Source organism: Elgaria multicarinata, chromosome 7, assembly GCF_023053635.1.
Source record: "Elgaria multicarinata webbii isolate HBS135686 ecotype San Diego chromosome 7, rElgMul1.1.pri, whole genome shotgun sequence".
Lineage (NCBI taxonomy): Eukaryota > Metazoa > Chordata > Lepidosauria > Squamata > Anguidae > Elgaria > Elgaria multicarinata.
Window position 1 is genome coordinate 3,216,675 of NC_086177.1, and position 21,509 is coordinate 3,238,183.

Here is a 21,509-nt window from a genome sequence, read left to right on the forward strand (position 1 = left end):
GTGCTATGTGAAGAAGTTCTTCCTTTTATCTGTCCTGAATCTCCCACCAATCAGCTTCATGGGAGAGGGAGAAAACTGTCTCCCTATCCATATTCTCCACACCATGCATAATTCTGTACACTTCTATCAGGTCTCCCCTTAGTCTCCGTTTTGCCAAGCTATTGTACCCTCATAGAGATGCACCAGTCACTTGATCATTTTAGTTGCCCTCTTCTGCACTTTTCCCAGCTCTATAGTATTTTTTTTAGGTGTGGCGTCTGAATCTTTACACAGTATTCTAAGTGTGGTTGCACCATAGATTTGTATAAAGGCAGTATGAGACTGCACATTTTATTCATAATTCCTTTTCTTATAATGCCTAACATGGAGTTTGCCTTCTTTACAGCAGCTGCACACTGGGTTGACATTTTCATTGGGTTGTCCACCACAACCCCAAGATCTCCTTTTTTGTTTGGTCACCACCAGTTCAGATCACATCAGGTTATACTTGAAGTTGGTTTTTTTTTTTTTTTGTCCCAACGTGCATCACCTTACACTTACTTGCATTGAATTGCATCCGCCATTTGGATGCCCACTCTCCCAGCTTGGAGAGATCCTTTTGGACCTCCTCACAACTCCTTTTTGTTTTAACCACCTTAAAAAATTGGGTGTGATCGGCAAATTTGGCCACTTCACTGCTCACTCCTAATTCCAGATCATTTATGAACAAGTTGAAAAGAGTTGGTCACAATACAGATCCCTGTGGGACCCCACTATTTATTTCCCTCCATTGGGAGAATTTACCATTTATTCCCACACTCTTCTTCCTGTTCTTTAACCAGTTAATTTTGTTGTTGCCTGATTCACTTTAAAACGAATCTGGGAAAAGTTTCATCATACAGTTATGGCAAAGATCTAATTGAAAATGTTATAACAGAGAGTTCTCATTACAGCATAGCATCTTGCAGTATTCCAAATTAAATCTTTTGAGAAATACAGCTTCGGTGAGAAAAGACATGGGGTGCTTTTAGACAAGGCTTTTATCATACAATTGCCCTTCTTCAGTCATGGAATTTTATGAGGGTCCAAATGTTGTTGCCTTCAACTTGTCACTCTCCCATTCCTTTTCCATCTTTTTCCATTCCATAAAAAAATCTATTAAGCAAGAAAATACAAAATAGCTTCCTAGTGATCAGTAACACTCAGAAGCACCCATAGTTTTTACAAATGGGTGTAAAAAATTTGCTGAGAGTTCAACAGTTCTTGCTGAACTGTCAGCAAATTTGAGATCATATTAAACCATTCTACGAAGATCCTAGATGATTTCTTTGTTTGAAGATTAGAGTGAGCTTAAAACATTAAGGACCATTGTACCTTACAGAGTTCGCATTCACAGGACACATTGTGTTGTAACCTAATTTCTAAGAGCTGCAAATATACCACTTCCCCAATTTCCTCTTCCAACTGCTGCTCTTGGCACTCTTTCATGTGGGAGACTCATCTGACCTTGAAAAGCAGGCTTTGGGGTGACATTGTGAATGAAAGTACAGTGGAAAGTGGGGTCCATAGATGGCTATAGATGAGTGGAAGCTTCTCACATTGACATACCCTGCAACATTTCATAGATGAAAACATAGACATTCTAGTTCCACACCCAGTATTGCTTTCTGAATGCCTCCCACCACAACACATACATCATTACACTTTCCTGCTGGTGTATGCTGAGCTAGTAATAATAGTTTTCCTTTTTAAAAAAGTTAAAGGTATAATTTCAGAATCAATCTTGTTATAATTATTAAAAAATAACTCAAAACACATTAAGCAATTCAAAACAGTTTTTCCCCATTCTCTGAATGGGTGTCTCCTACCCCACTCTACCCCAGTCCCTTTAGAGATTTGCAACCCAAACCTACAAAAATAAATGTTCAGCATGGATTACTCACAGATAAATGTGTAGAAGATGGCAGACCTAAGTTCTAGATTAGGGAGAAGCAGTGTGGTACCTGTCAAAGTGCCTTACTCTCCCCACTTCTTTTCAATTAACACATTTTCTTACTAGCAGCTGGGATTGCTCTGAAATAGGTTTCTGTTGGTGCTGAAAACTGTGGGTTCAAATGAGTTACTTAGTGTGTTGCAGTTCTATCCCCATCTCTGCCTTGTATTCTGTCTTGTGTCCTTGTCCTTTGCTTATGCCTCCCTTGGCAGCCATTTTGTAGTGATGCCCGGACATTTTCTCAAGCTGCCAAATGTGCCCACAATCCAAATAGATTGCCTATCCCTTCTCAATAGACTGGGGAGAAGGAGAACTGAAAACAAGTCTAATAAAAATTTTGAAAAAGCCCCCCCCCCACAAAAAAAATCTCCTCAAAAGGCAAAATCAGAAGAAAACTGGGGCAATGTTTTACTACGCAGGTGAAGTAAACCAGGGACCATCACTGGTACATAGGGATGATTGAAATAGATGCTTTGGATCCCAGCTTTATCCTGTGGAGAAAAACATGTTTAAATTATTTTAAAGCATTCCTTCATATACCATATGCTGTTTAATATACATAATGGTATGTGTCTAGTACAGATTCCTGTCTATATATGAGCTGTGTGTTTAGCTGCCTGGAGGCAAAAGTTCTTTACTTCATAACCCCTCCACACACACCTCTGAAATAATATCCTGTGATTTACTGATTTCTTGATTTAAGAAAGATCTTTTACTTGTGTTTCAATTCATACACAAAAACTGGTAACTAACAGTGTTTAAAAATATCAACACTACTCCACTTGTTCACAAGCGTACAAAATAATAATAATAATAATAATAATAATAATAATAATGGATTTACATTCAACAGTAAAGCTTAATGTCCACGCTAGGTAATAGTTCCATTGACATTCACATACACAAGCACAGAATAAATATTTCAGGATACTTATAAGAGCATATAGCATACATACAGTACTTGAGTTTTACATAATGAGTGATAGTTGTAGGATCAGAAATTGATAAACTCATAGAAAAGTCGAACTAAAACCCAAGGAGCTTTATGTGGGGGGATAATAACACCAAGACACTGCACAGAGCGAGCAGGTTAGTAGTTCTGCTTGTGTGAGAAAGGGCTTGCTTCAGCTTCCTCTGATGAAATTTGTTTACAAATGTTGTGTACTCAAAGTGCAGAATAAGTAATGCAAAAAGAGAAAGAGAAATCTTGTATTTCTTAATGCATGCAAGAGGCAGACGCCCCGCCCGCCCCCCCACCCCCAAACCAGTGACCTGACAGAATAAAGTTGTGATTGGCAGATATAATACAGATGTTTCAGGCATATTTCTAAAGCACTTCAATAGCAGCAATTATATTTTCTAATGGCTGTAAATTTACTTCAGTTTGGGTTAAAGGACATCATATTTCTTTTTCATTTACAGCCATATTCCCTTTATAAATAAAGATATCAAATCACAAATAGCACAATAAGGTTTCTTTTCTTTCTTCCTTTCTTTCTTTGTTTTTATTTTTTTGTCCTTGCTTTTGCATATGTGTTATGGAAAATACTCTGACCTTTTCAGAGACATTGTGTGCAAAAGAATGTTAAATAGAGTGGAAACAAGGACATAAAGGAAACATCACAGTCAGTTATATTCCTGAGATGTCAGCCCTTCCTTCCCTTGTTAAACTCTGAGGGCATGTCTGCACAGTGCTTTCAGAAGGCATCAGATGTGCCAAGGACGGACATCCAACTCCCTGCAGTACATGCATGCTAAGATCTGGGTTGTAGGACCAGTTCCGTCTACACAGCTGGAGCAAGGGAATCCCCACTCTCCAAAGTTGCTGTTGAGTTTTTGTTTGTTTGCTTTTAAAGAGAGAGAGAGAGAGAGATTTCCCACACTCCCTCTTTAGCACTACAGCACTGAGCCAAGAGCGTGGGAGGTTGCCATGCCGACATTCCCTGAGGGACATCCTTGCTAGGAGAACAAAGGCCTTATTGTGGCAATATGGCCAATGGCTTGGAAGAAGATATACTTCATAGTATACAAGTTGTCTGAGTGAATATTCCTTTTCACTGGAGTGTGTATCTACAATATATAAAAGCCCCAGCGTACTACACACTAGATCTGATTATGAAAAATCTAATTGCAAGTTTTAAGGTAGTTCCCCAGGCCACACAGCATTGCACATTAATTTCACAAGGAACTTCATTGGTTCATGTTTCACAAGCTCTTCCTGCATCATCTTGATCTGATCTTGCATCACCTAGCCGATAATCAGCACACAAAAGCTTCCAATCAGATACAGGGTGCACAATACCAAAAACAATTCACTCCCCTCCCCCCTCCCCTATAAGTGTCATCAGGACAGGATAACAGGAACCACAATGCAAAGAGTCCAACCTCGCACGGGCTGTATTGTGAAGAAGAGTCTCCTTTTCAGCGTAGGAGAAAAGAAACTTGTGTCTGCTTTTTAGATTCTGAAAACAAGCCAGAGTGGAGAAAAAGAGTTAACACCAGGCTTAATAAAGCTTTTAAGACAAAACCTGTTAAGCAATCTAGACAGACATTGTGAATTCCCTGCGGATTTTGAAGTCTTGCACATACAGGAAATTGGTTAAAAGTAGGAAGAAGTTGGGAGTTGCTACATAGGAGAGATCTTCCAAGATTACAAAAATTGGCTAAGTAGATTGTTCAGTATAAACCCCTCACTGGTCACTGTTGTCAGTGGCGCTGTTGCCCTTTTCTTTTTTCTCTTGAGCCTTGTTGCCCTTCTTCTTTTTCTTCTTTTTCTTGGTCTCTTCCTTCTTGCCAAAGGTTATGAAGTCACTTTTGTCACTTTGGCTGTTTGGTGGATCCTGACGAATGGAGATGATTGCAGGAGATCCTGGGATAATGAATTTGTCTGGCAACTCACCAGGACCGGGCTGCTTGGAGTTGCCAGGTCCATATTTAAAGGTCCAGCTGTTGCTATTCACGCCAGCTCCTACTGGAGGGGACACCTCACCGGCCTCAGGGTCTGGAAAAGTCAAAACAGATATTAAAATCCTGTGCTACGAGTATTACATTTGGTCAGCCTGCAGCTTATAACACACACACTTGGGATCCTCTGAAATAAGGATAAAAATTAAGTCATAGCTACACACGGACTCCTCCACAGATGGGGTTGGTTGTCTCCAATTTAAACAGAAATTTTACATTGCTTAATGCTTATTTCCAAACTCTGGGAAATGAAAAGTCAAGGGATTGTAAACTGGAATACTAAATTCAACCTGGTTTGGGGATGACAACATTTCAGTGAATGGAATAGGTGAAAAAAAATTAGTATCCCCTACATCTTCACAGCTGGAATATTACACACAAATATTTTAGAAATCATTTCTGTTTCTGAGGACTTCTGGATATGTGAATCAGGGCACAATCTTATGGATATTTAGACAGAAAGAAGTCCTACAGTTCCCAGGATTCCAAGTCAACATGCTTAGGTTGGTGCCCTTATTGTAATATTTAATGAACTTTTAACTTCATGCACCTGCAAGTGGGCTCTATGAGCACTAATTTTGAACTAGATGCATTTTATGTCATGCCCAACCTTCCTCACAAAGATTCATGCCGCTATCTCTGAAAGAGCAACACTTTTAAAATGTGGTTTGAAAAAGGAGCATGCAAGCACCTGCCCTAGGGCAGAAAGACCCTTTGGCAGACATAGAATAAACAGCAGGCCGGTTCTCCTAGAATTAGGGTAATTGGCTGAGACATCAATTTTAGCAGGTTAAATCAAGAAGCCTCCTTCATGGCACTGAGGGCTCTTTCTCATGCAACCTCCATGTCATGGAAGGGGAGGCAGTGTGGCTCCCTCTTGCACCATGAAGGAATTATCAGAAGCCCCATGGGTGCAGCTTTACTTCGACAGGTGCTGCCTCTCCCATAAACTGGTTCAATGGCCATGTCATAAGGAGGCTTCCCATGTAGCCCAGGGCTCCTTCTATTACCTTTGTGGTACAGGACGGTGCTGAGTACCAACAGTCCTCATAGTACAAAGGTAATGTCAGAAGGGGCACCTAAGGACAGGGCTAGGCCAGTAAAGATTCAGGCAACATTATCCCCACTATATTTATTCCATTATTTAAACCTTTTGCAGCATCCTCTCTTCCATTTTGGTACAACGATATAATAGTTCCACTCAAGCCCCTTCTGAGTTCGAGAACAGAGTTGTCTGTAGAGAGACTCAGGTTTTGAGGGCTGGGGCAGTGAACGTGCTCGAAATATTTGACTAACAGCCAAAACAACTTTGTTAAATGTGTGGAGCACTCCTATTTGTCATCCTGAACTCATGGAGGGCAAGGGTCTGAAGAGGGCAGGCTGCTACATCCATAGAGGCTCTCCATGTGAGCCAGAACACTGGTTTTCCAGCAAATGCCTCCATGGATACAGAAGGCTCTCCTCTTCAGATAGTCACCATGACAAGTGGGTGGAACTAGAGTGCTCCTTCTCCAGAATGCCTGAGTAGGGCTGAAGGGGCATGTCTACAGCAGGCAATATCCTGAGGATCATCCCGGGATCATCCCTGTGCATCCACATGATGCACAGGGGATCCTGGGAGCAGGGAAGGAAAATCCCTGCATTTCTCCAGGGTATTACCATGCCTTTTCTTCGCAGATTTTCCCGCAGTCCCAGGATGATCCTGAGGATCACGGGTGGTGTGGTCAGCCATCCCAGCTTCTTCCTTCTTCTCCGCGAGTAGCGGGGTCATCTGAGGGAAGGAGCCAGGACAGCAAGAGTCCAGGGCCATCGGGGGTGGGGTGGGAAGTGGGGTCGGGCTTTTTTTTTTTACTTACTTTTTCACTGGAGCACAGATGCGCTCCAGCTCCTATATTCTAAAAAAAAAATATGGCGGGCACGATGTCCTCCTTTCTCCCTGGACATTGCGCACCGCATGTGAATCAGCATATCGAGAGATCCTCCCCCCTCCCTCCCGGAACGCCAGGAGGTGTAGACATGCCTCAGGAAACTGTGAAACGTATTTGGGTGTTTTTTTTCCCCTGGAGTCTAGAACAAGTAATGAAAAAGGCAGATTTTTACAAGTGATTAAAATGATCTGCTGTGTGTTGGGTGAAAAGAAATGTCTGAAATAGTTGGACATTCAAACCTTTCTAAAAAGAAAAAGAAAGATCATCCTAGAATTTTTGTTTTATTTGGGATTAGAATAAAGTTTAGTTTGTTCACGTTAACTATTAATTATCTTTTGGATGTTTTAACAACTAACATTTTGCTTGTGTATATCATTCTTTTGGTAACATAGAAATATGACTTTACTTTGCTAATGCTTTCTTTTTAGTGACTTTAATGTTCCCAAAATGCTTCACAGTTAAAATTACTTTAACTTAATTAAATATTTTTTGACTGGAGATTTTGTATCCTTTTCAGTTATTTTCTTGGCTTAATACAAATTATGATTCAATCCTCTCCTGTGGTACAAAATGAAAAGTATTATGATCAGAATATTAAACTAAGGAGGAATCCATACTACTGCTTAAAAACGGTTTATAATGGTTTTGGCAACTGTTGGGGCCCATGACACATTCCATATATAGTTTTCAAATTGTTTTCAAAGAGTCATATCCTGCTTGGTATAGATCTGGCCTAACTATTTGTCAGATATTAGTGTACTTATCCATTGCATTTGTAATTGACACCAAGAACTCTCACCAAGATGTGCAGCTTCTTTGGTTTTGTTTTCTGTTGAAAAGGGATCAAGATGAAGTGGTGAAATGACAAGGAACAGAACAGGGAAACCATCAGTCACTATTGCTTGTCCTCTGTTCAGCAATATTTTCAACAGTCAAAGAATCATAGTGTTGGATGGTACCTTGGAGACCATCTAGTCCAGCCCTCAGCTCAATACAGACTCGGCATTGTAGGGTCCAGCTACAGCATCCCTGACAAGTGGCCATCCAGTCTTTGCTTAAATGCCTGCAGCGAAATGCCTACCTCCCATGGTAGTCTGTTCCACGGCTGAACAGCTCTCATTGTTAGGAAGTTTCTCCTAACGTTTAGCCAAAATCTGCTTCCCTGCAATTTACCACCTGCCCTCGAGAGCAACAGAGAACAAATCTGTTCCATCTTCTGCATGAGAGCCTTTTAGATATTTGAAGACTGCTATCTTGTCTCCCTTTTATCTTCTCTTCTCCAGGCTGAACCATTCAGCTCTTTCAACCATTCCTTATGAGACTTGGTTTTCAGACCCCTCACCATCCTCATTGCTCTTCTCTGGGTGCATAGGGCATCCAGAACTGGACACAATACTCCAAATGTGGCCAGACTGACACAGAATAGAGTGGAAATATTACTTCCCATGATCTGGATACTATGGGAAGTAGCCAACAAACTTTCTTTGTTGCCGCATCACACTGCTAGCTCATATTCAACTTGTGATCTACTAAGACACAGGTCCTTTCCATATATACTGCTGCCAAACCAGGCCTCCTCCATTCTACACTTGTGTCAAAGAGAGAGAGAGAGAGAGAGAGAGAGAGAGAGAGAGAGAGAAAGAATGAGAACCTAAATGCAAGGCCTTAGTCATCTTGTTAGTCCTCCTAGCTTTGTGTCATCTACAAATTTGATAAGCAACCGCTCTGCATCCTTATCTAACTCATGTATAAAAATGTTGAAGTGCTGCAGTGCCCCTGCCATTCAACGTTTTTATACATGAGTTGGATAAAGGTAGGGTGACCATATGACCCAGATTTGTCCGGGTTTTTGATGGCAAATCCAGGTGGGGAGGGGAAATCCAGATTTTTTTCCAAAGACCAGCTCTAATGGGAATTAACAAAAATGCTTATAGCTCCGTCATTTTTTTAAGATAAAGACATGTAACTTGGCACCATGAAAGGATTTAGGTAGAGCTTTAGCCACACCAAATCTGAAATAGATCTGTTCATCCATTGATTTTTTAGGATTTTTTAAAAAATCGTGGTTTTAAAATTATTATTTTTAAAATCGTCATTTTTAAAGTAAAAGAGATGAAACTTTGCACCATGATAGGACTTAGGTAGAGCTTTAGTCACACCAAATTTGAAACAGATCTGTTCATCCATTGATTTTTTAGGATTTTTTTTAAAAATGAGGTTTTAAAATTATTATTTTTAAAACTGTCATTTTGAAAGATAAAGAGCTGAAAGTTGGCACCATGATAGCTTTTAGGTAGAGCTTTAGCCATACCAAATTTGAAACAGATCTGGGGGCAGTAGCAAACCCTGTTAACAACAACAGCAGCTTGCAATGAGTGAAGATACAGTCAGAAAAGATATTTGAGGGAAGGGGAGAATGTAACACACAGAGTATAGCAAAAGCTTCAAAGTACAGCAAAACCTACAAAAGTAGGAGTGAGTGAAGTTAACTTCAGATACATTGAATCTCTCACTTGTTCTTTATTTCAGTGAATTTAACATTAAGATCTTATGTAGAACAGATTTGTCTTAAATGTGTGCTGTAAAATCAGACATGTGACCAAGGCTATGTTCGGGTGGGCACGCCCCCTTGGTACTGGACACGCCCCCTTGAGGCGACCATGTTGTCCTCCTTTTTGGTTTCCAAAATATGGTCACCCTAGATAAGGGTGCAAAGTGGTTGCTCATCAAATTTGCAGATAACACAAAGCTAGAAGGACTAGCAACACTGAAGAAGACAGTGTGAAGATTCAAAAGGAACTGAACAGGCTGGAACACTGGGCTGAACTGCCACCCCATCACCAATATCCCCTTTTTGGGTAAGGTGCTTGAGCGTGTGGTGGCTGGGCAGCTTCAGACATTCTTGGAAGAAATGGATTATCTGGACCCATTTCAGTCAGGTTTCAGGCCAGGGCACAGCACTGAAACAGCCTTGGTTGCTCTGACCGATGACCTACTGCGAGTGAAAGATAGGGGGAGTGCCACCCTGTTGATCTTCCAGGATCTCCCAGCAGCATTTGATACCATTGATCATGATATCTTACTGGACCGGCTCTGCAAGATGGGAGTAGGAGGCACTGTGTTACAGTGGTTCCGCTCCTACTTGCAGGGCCAATTCCAGAAAGTGGTATTAGAGGATTCCTGTTCCACTCCATGGCTATTAAGATGTGGGGTGTCACAGGGTTCTATTCTATCCCCCATGCTGTTCAACATCTACTGTATATGAAGTCGTTGGGTGAGGTCATTAGGGGTTTGAGTATTGGGTGCCATCAGTATGCTGATGATACTCAGCTCTACTTCTCCTTGTCATTGGGGTCAGCTGGGGCGGTGAAGGTGCTGGACCAGTGCCTGCAGCCAGTAAGGGGCTGGATGAGGGCTAATAAACTGAAGCTGAATCCTGATAAGTTGGAAGCTCTGTGGATTGGTAGTTTCCGAGTCTGGGAATTGGGTAAGCAACCTGTTCTGGATGGGGCTGTACTCCCTGTGAAGGAGCAGGTGCAAAGCTTAGAAGTACTCCTAGATCCATCCTTGCCAGTGGAGGCCCAGGTGGACTTGGTGGACCGGAGTACTTGGGGCCAGCTTCAGCTGATTCACCAGCTGTGACCATTCCTGGGGACAGGGACAACCTAGGCACAGTCGTCCATCGCTGGGAACTTTCCGATTTGATTACTTCAATGCACTCTATATGGGGCAGCGCTTGAAGACAACTCAGAAGTTGCAGCTAGTGCAAAATGCAACAGCTAGACTGCTGGCTGGATCCTCCTGTGAAGACCATATAACACCGCTCTTAAACGAACTACATTGGGCCTCCTCCGCTGTGGCACCCCGGCTGTGGAATGAGCTCCCCAGAGAGGTCCGCCTGGCGCCTACACTGTACTCTTTTCGTCGCCAGCTGAATACCTTTTTATTCTCTCAGTATTTAAACACTCAATTTTAACTTACATTTAAATTTTACTGTTCTAACTCTGTATTTTAATCTTATATCAATTTTGCTGCATGGTTTTATCCTGGTTGTGCTTTTGATACTGTATTTTGTATTTGTGTTTTTAACTTGTTGGTTGTTTTATTATGATTTTAATTTTTGTGAACCGCCCAAAGAGCTTCCGCTACTGGGTGGTATAAAAATGTAATAAATAAATAAATAAATAAATAAATAAATTGGCTGCCACTTCCAGTCAGAATTCAAGGTATTGGTAATGACTTTTAAAGCCCTAAATAGCTTGGTAGCTTGGTACCTGAGGAAGTGCCTCTCCCTATACATGCCTGCCCAAGATTTGAGATCTGTTGGAAGAGCCCTCCTCTGTGTCTCACCAACGTGAGACACACATTATGGTGGGACATCGAATTCCTGTGGAACTCCCTGCCTCTGGAGGACAGACAGGCACCAACTTCGTATTTCTTTCGGTGCCTCCTGAAAACATCATTGTTCCAGGAAGCCTTTCCTTAATGAGCAGCCATGATTTATGGTTCACTTTTCATTTTGCTTCTTTTAAAAATCTATTTTAATGTGTTTTTATTCTGTGTTTATTTTATTTTATCTTGAAAGTTGCTACAAAATTCTGAATGGGGGGGAAGTATATAAATTTTGTGAATAAAATAAATGGGAGAAGGGTTTCTCTATTGTGGCACCTGGTTGTGGAATGCCCTCCCCTTAGAGGCCCAACTGGCTTCGTTTCGGTGCCAAGTTAAAATATGGCTCTTCATCAAAGCCTTTGAGGGCTAAATTCTCCATGGTCACACATAGTTTTAATTATTTTTAATTGTTTTTATTGCTTTTATTTTTTATACTGTTTTTAATTTGTTAACTATTTAGTACTTTTTAGCTGTGTATATTTATGTTTACATTGTTCTCCAGTATTCTGCCCTGAGTTCCTGGTGATATAGGGTGGGACACAAATGTTTTAATAATAAATAAACCTCTTTTATTGTTTTTAGCATTCCTTGCCAGCCTCAGCTCATTCTGGGCCTTCGCCTTCCTGACTTGATCCTTACAGGTTCCGGCAACTCAATTGTACTTGCTCCTTCTTCCACCTTCTTAGAGATGAAGTTCTCAGCAAGGCAAGGCAAAAACTGATTGGATGTTCAATTCCTTGCAGAGTTGGAGTTCCAGCAAATGTCAGGATAGTAGAAATCCCCCATTACTGCTAAATCCCAAGTGGCTGTGGCAGCTCAGAGTGCCTTTTACTAGCTTCATCTGTCTCTCTGTCTATGGACTCTTCTGGATAGGGATAGATTGATAACAGTGGTAGAGGCATTAGTAACCTCAAGACTGGATTTGTCTTGAGGATAATTTGAATTTGTTGTTTAAACTTCTTCATTTTTAAAATCTTTTCACTGTTTTATTCCTATATTCACTGCTCCAGAATCTATTTTAGATATGGACCTTTATATAAATATTGTAAATAAATAAATAAAAGCTTGCCTCTGGGAAAGTTTTGTCATCTGTTCCAAGAAAGTGCCATCCACATTTTCCGGTTGGCTGTATAGTCTGTAGTAAACTGTCACAACAATCTCTTTCTCATTTCTCCCTCCCTTTAACTTTACCCAAATGCTTTTGACGGGGCTTCCATCCTCAGAATCATGGATTTCTTCACAGGTATATTTATTTCTTAAATATAATGCTACTCTCCCTCTCTTCCTGTTGAACAAGGTATAACCTTCAGTGGCTATATTGCAGTCATCCTTAGCATCTTATGTTAGGATTTCAAATTGATCTTGTTTGTTTCCCATGCTCTGTGCATTAGTATATAGACATCGGAGGCTATGTGTGTTGAATTTTCCCAGTTTCCCTCAAAATAACTCGGATCCACCTGCAAATTACTGTGATCCACCTCCACTGTCTTGTCTCCTCCTTTGTTCTTTGTGTTCTTCTCTGTAATACCCAGCTCAGCTTTTGACTTTTGCCACCCTCCCCAATTTAAAGCCCTTTAAAGATAAGGTTTACAAGGTTCGTGCCAAAAAACATTCTTCCCAGTCCCTGTGAGGTGCACCCCATTGTCTGCTAGGAGTCCTTCCTATTGGCATTGCTGGCCATGGCCCATGAAACCAAACCTTTCCCAACTACACCATCTATGCATCCAGCTATACACTTTTAGTATCCTTATTTCTCTACCAGTGCCTTGACCTTCAACAGGAAGAACTGATAGAAACATCACTTGTGCCCCCAATTCCTTCACTTTCCTACCCAGAACCCCATAGTCTTTGGAAATCCAGTCAACATGTCTCTGTCCCTCTCAGTGGGGAGTCTCCAATCACTATCAGACATCTGTTCCTCCTTGGGTTTGTAGTTAAATTTCTTCCATCCATGTGGGCCTGAGTACCTTTCCCATTGTCTTCTATGGAATGCAGGGTGGTGTCCCATCTACAGGTAGCCCAGGATCACCCTCCATGAGAAAAATCTCCTTGGTTTGGTGGTTAAATTCCTCATTTCCACAAGGTCCTGAGTGCCATCCTCAGAGGTCTGTGGAGTGTAGGGTGAACTCTCATCTTTAAGTAGCCTAGGGTCATCCTCCATGGAAAGAACCTGGTATCTGTTGTCTTCTAATTCTACTAGTCCTATGTGTCATGTTCTTCCACTTCTCTAAGTCTTGCCCTTTGTTCTCTTCCTCCTTCTTGGAAACCTCCCCCCTTCTGTTGATCTTTCGGGAGGGCCCTCCTGCCTCTCATCTACAAACCTTTGAATCTCTCTGATTAGTTGAAGTGTACAGAGGTGTGCCTCAAGCCTCATCATTTTCTCTTCCAGGAGGGCTACTAGCTTGCACTTGCTGCAGATGTGGTTCCTATTGTCCTCGGGCAGGAAGACAAACATGGCACACATCCTGTAAATCACTGGAACAACTCCCTCCATTTCCATTGTGCCAGGCATCTCAGATGACTCAGCTTTTTCCATACACTCCCTCCAATGGCTCCCACTAAACTCCACACAAAACTCCCTTGTTTGCTCACTCCAGATGCTCACTTTCAAGAAACAGAGAGCTTTGCTACAGAACTAATCAGCTCTGACTGCAGCCCCATCCAGAAGCCACAAGCTTTTATAACAGCAGACTGTGGGCTCATCTACACCAAGCAGGATATTCCACTATGAAAGCGGTATATAAAAGGCAGGAGCCACACTTACTGCTTTATAGTGGTACTGAAGTGCACTGACAACTGTTGGGACCCATTGACACATACCATATATCATTTTCGTACCACTTTCATAGTGTTATATCCTGCTTGATGTAGATGTGTCATGTGCTCCAACAGTTGTCAGTGCACTTCAGTACCACTATAAAGCAGTAGTGTGGCTCCTGCCTTTTATATACCGCTTTCATCGTGGAATATCCTGCATGGTGTAGATGAGTCCTGAGTCAAGTAATCCAGCAGTCAAAGTTCCAACCCCAACTTAAACAAGCAGTTTAGAAGGGGGAAACAGACAGATAATTCAGCATCCTAAGCACACACACACACAGAGAGAGAGAGAGAGAGAGAGAGAGAGAGAGAGAACAAACCCCAATATATAGAGAAAGAAACCCTCATAAAAGACCCAACCTCAACTCAAAAGCCACAAATCCACCCTCCTCATCACTTAGACCAATCCCACATGAAACATCCATTTTCTAACCCTGCTTGCGCATTCCGGAGAACTTTGGTACAGAACTGACCTGCTCTGATTACCCCCAGCTGTAGGCACTTTCAACACCCATCTTTTCCCCCAGGATCATCCCTGGATCATCCCGGTGCATCCAAATGACACACAGGGGATCCCAGGAGCAGGGAGGGATGATCCCTCCATTTCACCAGGATAACTGAAGTCTCAGTTATCCCGTTTTTACTCGTGGTCCGGAAGGATCTCAAGGACTGCAGGTGGTGTGGGAGCCTGTCCCAGCTTCCTCCCTCCTCTCCATGAGTAGCAGGGGTCAGCAGAGGGACAGAACTAGAACAGGGAGGGAGTCCAGGGCCATCAGGGGTGGGGTGGGAAGCAAGATCAGGGCTTTGGGGGGTACTTACTTTTGCACTGGATTGCAAGTGCGCTTTGGCTACTGATTGGGTTTTTTTTTTAAAAAAAATGATGGGTGCATCAGGCGCAACGTCCCTCCTCCCATCCAGGATGTCGTACTTCCATTTAGACACACAGGGATGATCCCGGAAGCAGGTAAGTCTGGGATCTCCCTCCCTCTACACCCTTAGGTGTAGAAAGTAGGGGTGTGCACGAACCCCCCGCTCCGCCCTGCGGGCCGATCCGAAAATTTTGGATCGGCCCGCTCCACGCTGTGCCGCTCCGCCCATACTCTGGTCCTCTTCGCCGCGGAGCTCCGGCTCCGAATCGGAGCTCCACAGTGGAGGGGAGTGGTGCCAGGTAAGGCCGGGAGAGGAGGGCGGGGGGGTGACAGCGGTAGAACCCGGTAAGGGACCAAGGGGGAGGGGGGCCTTACCTGCCTCCGTCCGCGGTCCATTGGCTTCTTCAATTGAGCCCACGGTTCAACCAGGAAGTCTGGGCCGGTAACCCACCCCCCCCCGCCCTCCTCTCCCTTACCTGCCTCCATCCGTGGTCCGTCGGCTTGTTCAATTGAGCCCGCGCAAGTGCGGCCCAGACTTCCTGGTTGAACCGCGGGCTCAATTGAAGAAGCCGATGGACCGCGGACGGAGGCAGGTAAGGGAGAGGAGGGCGGGGGGGTTACCGGGCCCTGCCACTGTCGCCACATGGGCGACAGCGGCAGGGCCCAGTAAACCCCACTTACCTTTCCGGCGGAGCTCCAGATCGAGGCGAAGGATCCGCCTTCACCTCGATCCTCTTCACCACGCTCCGCCGGCCCCCCAATCCTCTTCGCCTCCGCCTTAAGGGGAGGCGAAGCACCCCGCTCCGCTTCTAATTCGCCGGTCCGATTAGAAGCGGAGCACATCCCTAGTAGAAAGGGCTGTAGACCGGGATTAGTAAAACTCAGTATCATACTCCTAATTGTATTATTTGGAAAAAGCACCTCTTTGCACAACTAGCTCTCTGTACCAGTGCCCGCTGGGTAGAGTGAAGAACTTATCTTCCTCTGATTAGAGGGAGGCAGAAGGGTGGGTCTAGCTTGATGAAGGATGCATGGACATTGCCATGTACTGACAATGGTTGAGGAAGAGTCATTGCTCCCCAGCTGGAAGCACCCATGTCGTAACTTTTGCCACATGGGAACCTCCCCTCTCATCTGGCAAATTATGGAGAGTCAAATTATGGAAAGTGAGAAGAAAGGAAACAGTATCATTCCACAGTAGATCCTTATTACCCTACATAGCACACAGAGTTTGAGCATATGAGGCTGCTTTGCAGTTATGCTATTCCAGTGTTTATTCTGGCTGGAGGTGTCTCGGGGCTTTCCAAGTCCTGCTGGCTGGGATCTCTATGGGTGAAGGTGCCTGGGAATGAATGAAGGGGCTCCGTCATGCTGCAGCATGTGCTCTACTATGAAGCTTGTTTCAGTTAATGCACATTATATAGTTTAGTCACTTAGGCCTTAGCTAGACCTAAGGTTTAGCCCGGGATTGTCCCGGGGTCATCCCTGTTCATGTAAATGACACACAGGGGATCCCGCAGCAGGCAGGAATGACCCCGGGATAAACCTTAGGTCTAGCTAAGGTAGGGTGACCCTATGGAAAGGAGGACAGGGCTCCCGTATCTTTAACAGTTGCATAGAAAGGGGGATTTCAGCAGGCGTCTTTTGTATATATGGAGAACCTGGTGAAATTCCCTCTTCATCACCACAGTTAAAGGTGCAGGAGCTATACTAGAGTGACCAGATTTAAAAGAGGGCAGGGCACCTGCAGCTTTAATTGCTGTGATGAAGAGGAAATTTCACCAGATTCTCCATATATACAAATGACACCTGCTGAAATTCCCTTTTCAATACAACTCTTAAGGATACAGAAGCCCTGTCCTCCTTTTCATATGGTCACACTAGCTAAGGCCTAGGTTTCACCTGGGTGGTAGCAGAGGTTTCCTGTGCACCCTGCCTCTCTTGGAGGAATCCTCTTCAGACCGTGATCTGGAACCTCCTGAGTCAGATGTCCCTAGGAAACAAGTCACTTAAGGCTGATTGGGAGGGGCTGGGACCCTCAGGAGAGAGGCTTCGGATCATTCCCCTCAAAGAGTGGAAAGCTCAGCTTCTGAGGCAAAGGGGGATGCTGAGCAACCAGAGCGCTGATGTCTTAAGAGCCATGAAAGGATAGTGGCCAAGCCAGGTGGAGGAGTGTTCACTTACTGTAGGGTGACCAAATGAAAAGGAGGACAGGACTCCTGTATCTTTAACAGCTGTATTGAAAAGGGAATTTCAGCAGGTGTCATTTGTATATATGGAGAACCTGGTGAAATTCCCTCTTCATCACAACAGTTAAAGCTGCAGGTGCCCTGCCCTCTTTTATATTGCCAGGATTCGATCATTTTTGTCTGTCTCTTCTGCCAAGATGGTTGTTCATGCACTGGTTATTTCTCGGTTGGACTACTGCAACCTTCTTCTCTCTGGCCTTCCTTCATCTCACATCAGTCCATTGGTTTCTGTCCACCACTCTGCCGCTAAGATCATCTTCTTGGCTCGCCGCTCTGACCATGTTACTCCACTTCTGAAATCTCTTCATTGGCTTCCAATTCACTTCAGAATCCAATATAAACTTCTCCTGTTGACCTTCAAAGCTTTTCACGGTCTAGCTCCTTCCTATCTCTCCTCTCTCATCTCACACTATTGCCCCGCTCGTGCTCTTCGCTCCTCTGATGCCATGTTTCTCGCCTGCCCAAGGGTCTCTACTTCCCTTGCTCGGCTTCGTCCATTTTCTTCTGCTGACCCTTACGCCTGGAACGCTCTTCCAGAACATCTGAGATCCACAAGTTCAATCGCAGCTGTTAAAGCTCAGCTAAAAACTTTTCTTTTTCCTAAAGCTTTTAAAACTTGATGCTGTTTGGACTTTATACTGTTAGTTTTACCCTACCCTGTGCCTGTTTACCCTACAAGAGAATGCGATACAGGAGTCCTGCCCTCCTTTTCATATGGTCACCCTACATACTGAAGAGGGCTCATCATGAGTTTAGCCCTCCTTATGAGGACATGAAGCAAGACTCAAACATGATGCAGCTGAGTCTTGGGTGGGGCTCTAGTAGCTGTAGCTATACCAGCTGTCAATTGTAAGTGGAGAGTTGCTGGAAATAACAACTTATCTCCAATTCTAGTCTCTGGCATCCTTTTTTTTCCTGACTGGCACATATGAACTGCTGTGCTACTGACCTCTGGGTTCCTGCTTGATTCTGCTTCTTGATTGTGTTTCAACTTGACTACTCTCCCGTATTTTGACCCCAGATGTCTCTTCTGGACAACACACCTACTTGCCTGATTAAATTGTGCATTGGCTATTGCCTGTGTCTTGATCACCTTTGCCTGAACTGAAACCTTAGTGCTTGTTCATTGCCTGCATAATTGAATTCCCTATTTGGATTCATCCCTGTATTTGCATAGCCTTCAGCCTGACCCAGCTGGAACAAGACACTGCATCTCTTCTGTTCTTGTTTATAAGTGACAATAAAGTGTTTTTCTAGCTTCCTTCTAAGCCTTCTAGGACAAAAACCTTCCATTTTCTGATGTTTATGAAACTTAAAGTTAAATGTTCACAGTCAGAAGCTTTGTATATTTCAGACAATTATTCTAATTGGAGAAACTAGCTTGGGGTGATTCAGATTGGGATGGAGGCAATTCAAGAGGGGGAATTTAAGCTTTCTCCTCAAAATTCCATCCTCCCCATGGGTGGGGGCATTAAGAAACAACACAAAAAGTCTGCACTGATTCCAATTGAGACATTCTTCTTTCTTTTTTTATCACCCTGCTGCATGTGTGTTGGCTGGTGTTGGGAAAAATTGAAGGGGAAGCTTAAATCCCCCTTCCAAAATTGCTACAGTCCCAATCCAAATTGGGCCCAAGCACTTACACTAAAGTAAGTAAGCCAATTGTGCCTACTCTGCTATGCGTGATTAGCAGAAGGTTTAGAATAGCTCTCAGCTTGGAAATTGAGGCTCATCAGTATAATTTCAGAGAAGGATCTGAGCTTGCGCCATCTCTCATTCATTTCAGAGGGGTGAGTGCAGAAGAACTGCCCACTGGATTCTGCCTAAAGACATTTCCTTGGTATGGAATGGTGGGGTTTGTGTACAGTGTAATACTTGCCCGGATTATAAGATTCTCTTGTTCGAAGCACAAAACCTGTAAATTCAATCAGTTGGAGACAATGTGTTTTGCTTGAAATCCATTTTAAATGAAATAGAATGAAACTGACAGTACAGAGTGACAAATAAAAGAGCCTTCAATTGAGATGTCTCAACAGACAGACAAGATGGCTGCTTATTGAGCACAAAGCACAGTGTCACTCAGTCAGCCATTCAGTTGTTCTGGCAGCAACACCCAAAAAGGGTATTTTTCCTTCCCCCTCTCTTTCCTCCTCTTTTTATTGGCAGAATTTCTTTCGGGGCAGCACAATCTGTCATTTCCTAGGAACAGGTGGGCTCACTCTACATAATGAAAACTATATTATAGGTATCATGCTTTGGCTCTGCCTCATGTCCCTCTGTTGCTTCCTTTTAATACATCTTTGTCATGAGAAGGGAAGCCTTTTGAAATGCAAGAGCATTCCAAGAAGACAAACAGTACAGGCTTTTTCTAGCAGAGACATTTGTGTCTCTGTGGCTCATTCAGTCAAGACAGCAGCTTTTTCATCATGGCTCCAGGACAAGCAGCCAGAAAACTGCATAGAGGACCTCATTTCTCCTCTTTCCTGTCTTTGTTTATGCTGTGCTGGCTGCTGCTTTTCCTTCTAGCTGGCATGATGAATATTCACTGCTACAGAGGAGTCCTACATTCTACCGACTAATTCTGGAACAGCTCGCAGAGTGCAAAAATCATATTCTTGCTAAGAAACAAGTGTGTGTGTGTGTGTGTGTGTGTGTGTGTGTGTTTGTGTGTTACTGTGCTCTCTACCAATATTCTGAATGCGCTGCTCTTCTCTAAACCTTTTCTGGATTAAAATATCCATGCTGTTGTTTGTTGTTATTAGTCAAGAAAAATAAAGTATTGGAAATGACAACAAAGGAAGAGAAGGAAGCTGAAAATTCATATTACACCCTGCTAACTGCAGTCAATTTGTTATTTTAAGCAGCAATCAGATGAACTTTCTGTCTCTATGTTCTCCATCTGATATAACCCATTCGCAGTGCAATCCTGTACACAAAAGAACTACTTAGAAGTAAGGCTTTTTGAGTTCAATGAGGACTTACTCCCAAGTAAATATCCAGAGGATTGCAGCATAAGCTCAGTATAAATAAGTATTTGACTATTAAGTGTTCCAGTACTACATACAAAACATTAATCCCAATAAATACCTCCCTCTGCTTCTGTACTCAAAATCACTACCACATAAGAACTAGGATTGCCAACATGGTCCTGGCTTTTCTTCTGTGCCTTTAATAGCAGCCTGACATACAGAAATTGAGCAGATGAAGGTTTCTCTAGCATGCCAGTGACACTGATAAGTTTCTGTCTGCTTAAAGGCACCAGAGCAGGGACATTTAAAAAAGTGGAAACCCTAGAGAGACTACCATGTTCTTTAGGAGTATTAGTGGAAACAAGAGTTGTACCTGACTAGAGAATGGGAGGACTCTTTAGCCCTCTTCATACATTCTCCACAAGTACAGTGATTGTGTGAGTGGAGGCAAGGCCTGCCAACCGTGAAGTTGCAGAAATCCACAGGATCAGGAACTCTGTTTTTCAGGGTTCCAAATCATGTAGAGCCCTACTATGCACAGCTGTTCATTACAAATATGCCATCCAATGCATGGACATCGAAAGGCAGAATGTGCCACCATTTTGGCATTCACTGTCCACACAGCGAACACATGAAGGGGGTTTAGGTTCTTGTATAATCAGGGCTCCTATTCTCTCATCAGATCCCCCGCTTCCTTCAAGCAAAGTTTCTTAGCCCAATAGAACATACACGCAGTACAGATGAAAGTCCCAGTTTTCTAAATACCAAGCCTCTCCCATAGCCCAGTTGTCCCGTCTACACTAACTCCGTGGTAAAGCATTTGCTTTGCATGCAAAAAGTGCATCCCTGACATTTTCATAAAGCTGAGAAATTTCAGACCCCTATCTGAAACCCAAGAAAGCCAATGTCACTGCCAGTCAGCATGGACAAGCAACTTTATTTGAAAGATAGGCATATATTCGATGGGACAATGATGCTTGATGCACATTAGCTGACTCTTGGCCCCCGTCTATATGACAACATTAAGTTAAATATAAACCCAAATTTTCATTGATTCGAATGTAGGTAAAGAGCATCAAACTGCAGCTGCAACAGCGATTTATATCCTGAATTTTTTTTGTACTGTAGTTATAAATGCTCATATACAATGATACAAAGCTACAGAGGAGAGAGGAGCAAAGCTATAAACGTTATATGCAGACCTCCACAGATTCATAAAACAGACAAACCAGGAGTGGGAGGAAAGGAACGAGGTAGCACAGGGAAAGGAACAAGGCTACAGATGGAAAGGAACGAGGCAGCAGAACATGTCTCCTTCGTCTGGCTGCCCGTTTCCCCCTCTTTGTTTT

General features: G+C 43.2%; 1 protein-coding gene across 8 annotated transcripts in view; it reads right to left on the reverse strand.

The window, feature by feature from the left end:
* Positions 1–2,344: 2,344 nt before the first annotated feature.
* LOC134401298 (protocadherin alpha-3-like) overlaps positions 2,345–21,509 on the reverse strand; it is a 248,332-nt gene continuing 229,167 nt past the window's right edge. For 6 of the 8 annotated variants that reach the window (XM_063130104.1, XM_063130103.1, XM_063130105.1 and 3 more), the window contains exon 4: positions 3,829–4,973. In XM_063130104.1, coding sequence (XP_062986174.1) covers positions 4,663–4,973 — 311 coding nt within the window. In that variant the 3' untranslated portion in view covers positions 3,829–4,662. Of the gene's footprint in view, positions 2,464–3,828; positions 4,974–21,509 lie in introns of those variants that run through there. The other 2 variants (XM_063130107.1, XM_063130106.1) reach the window with 2 other exon arrangements.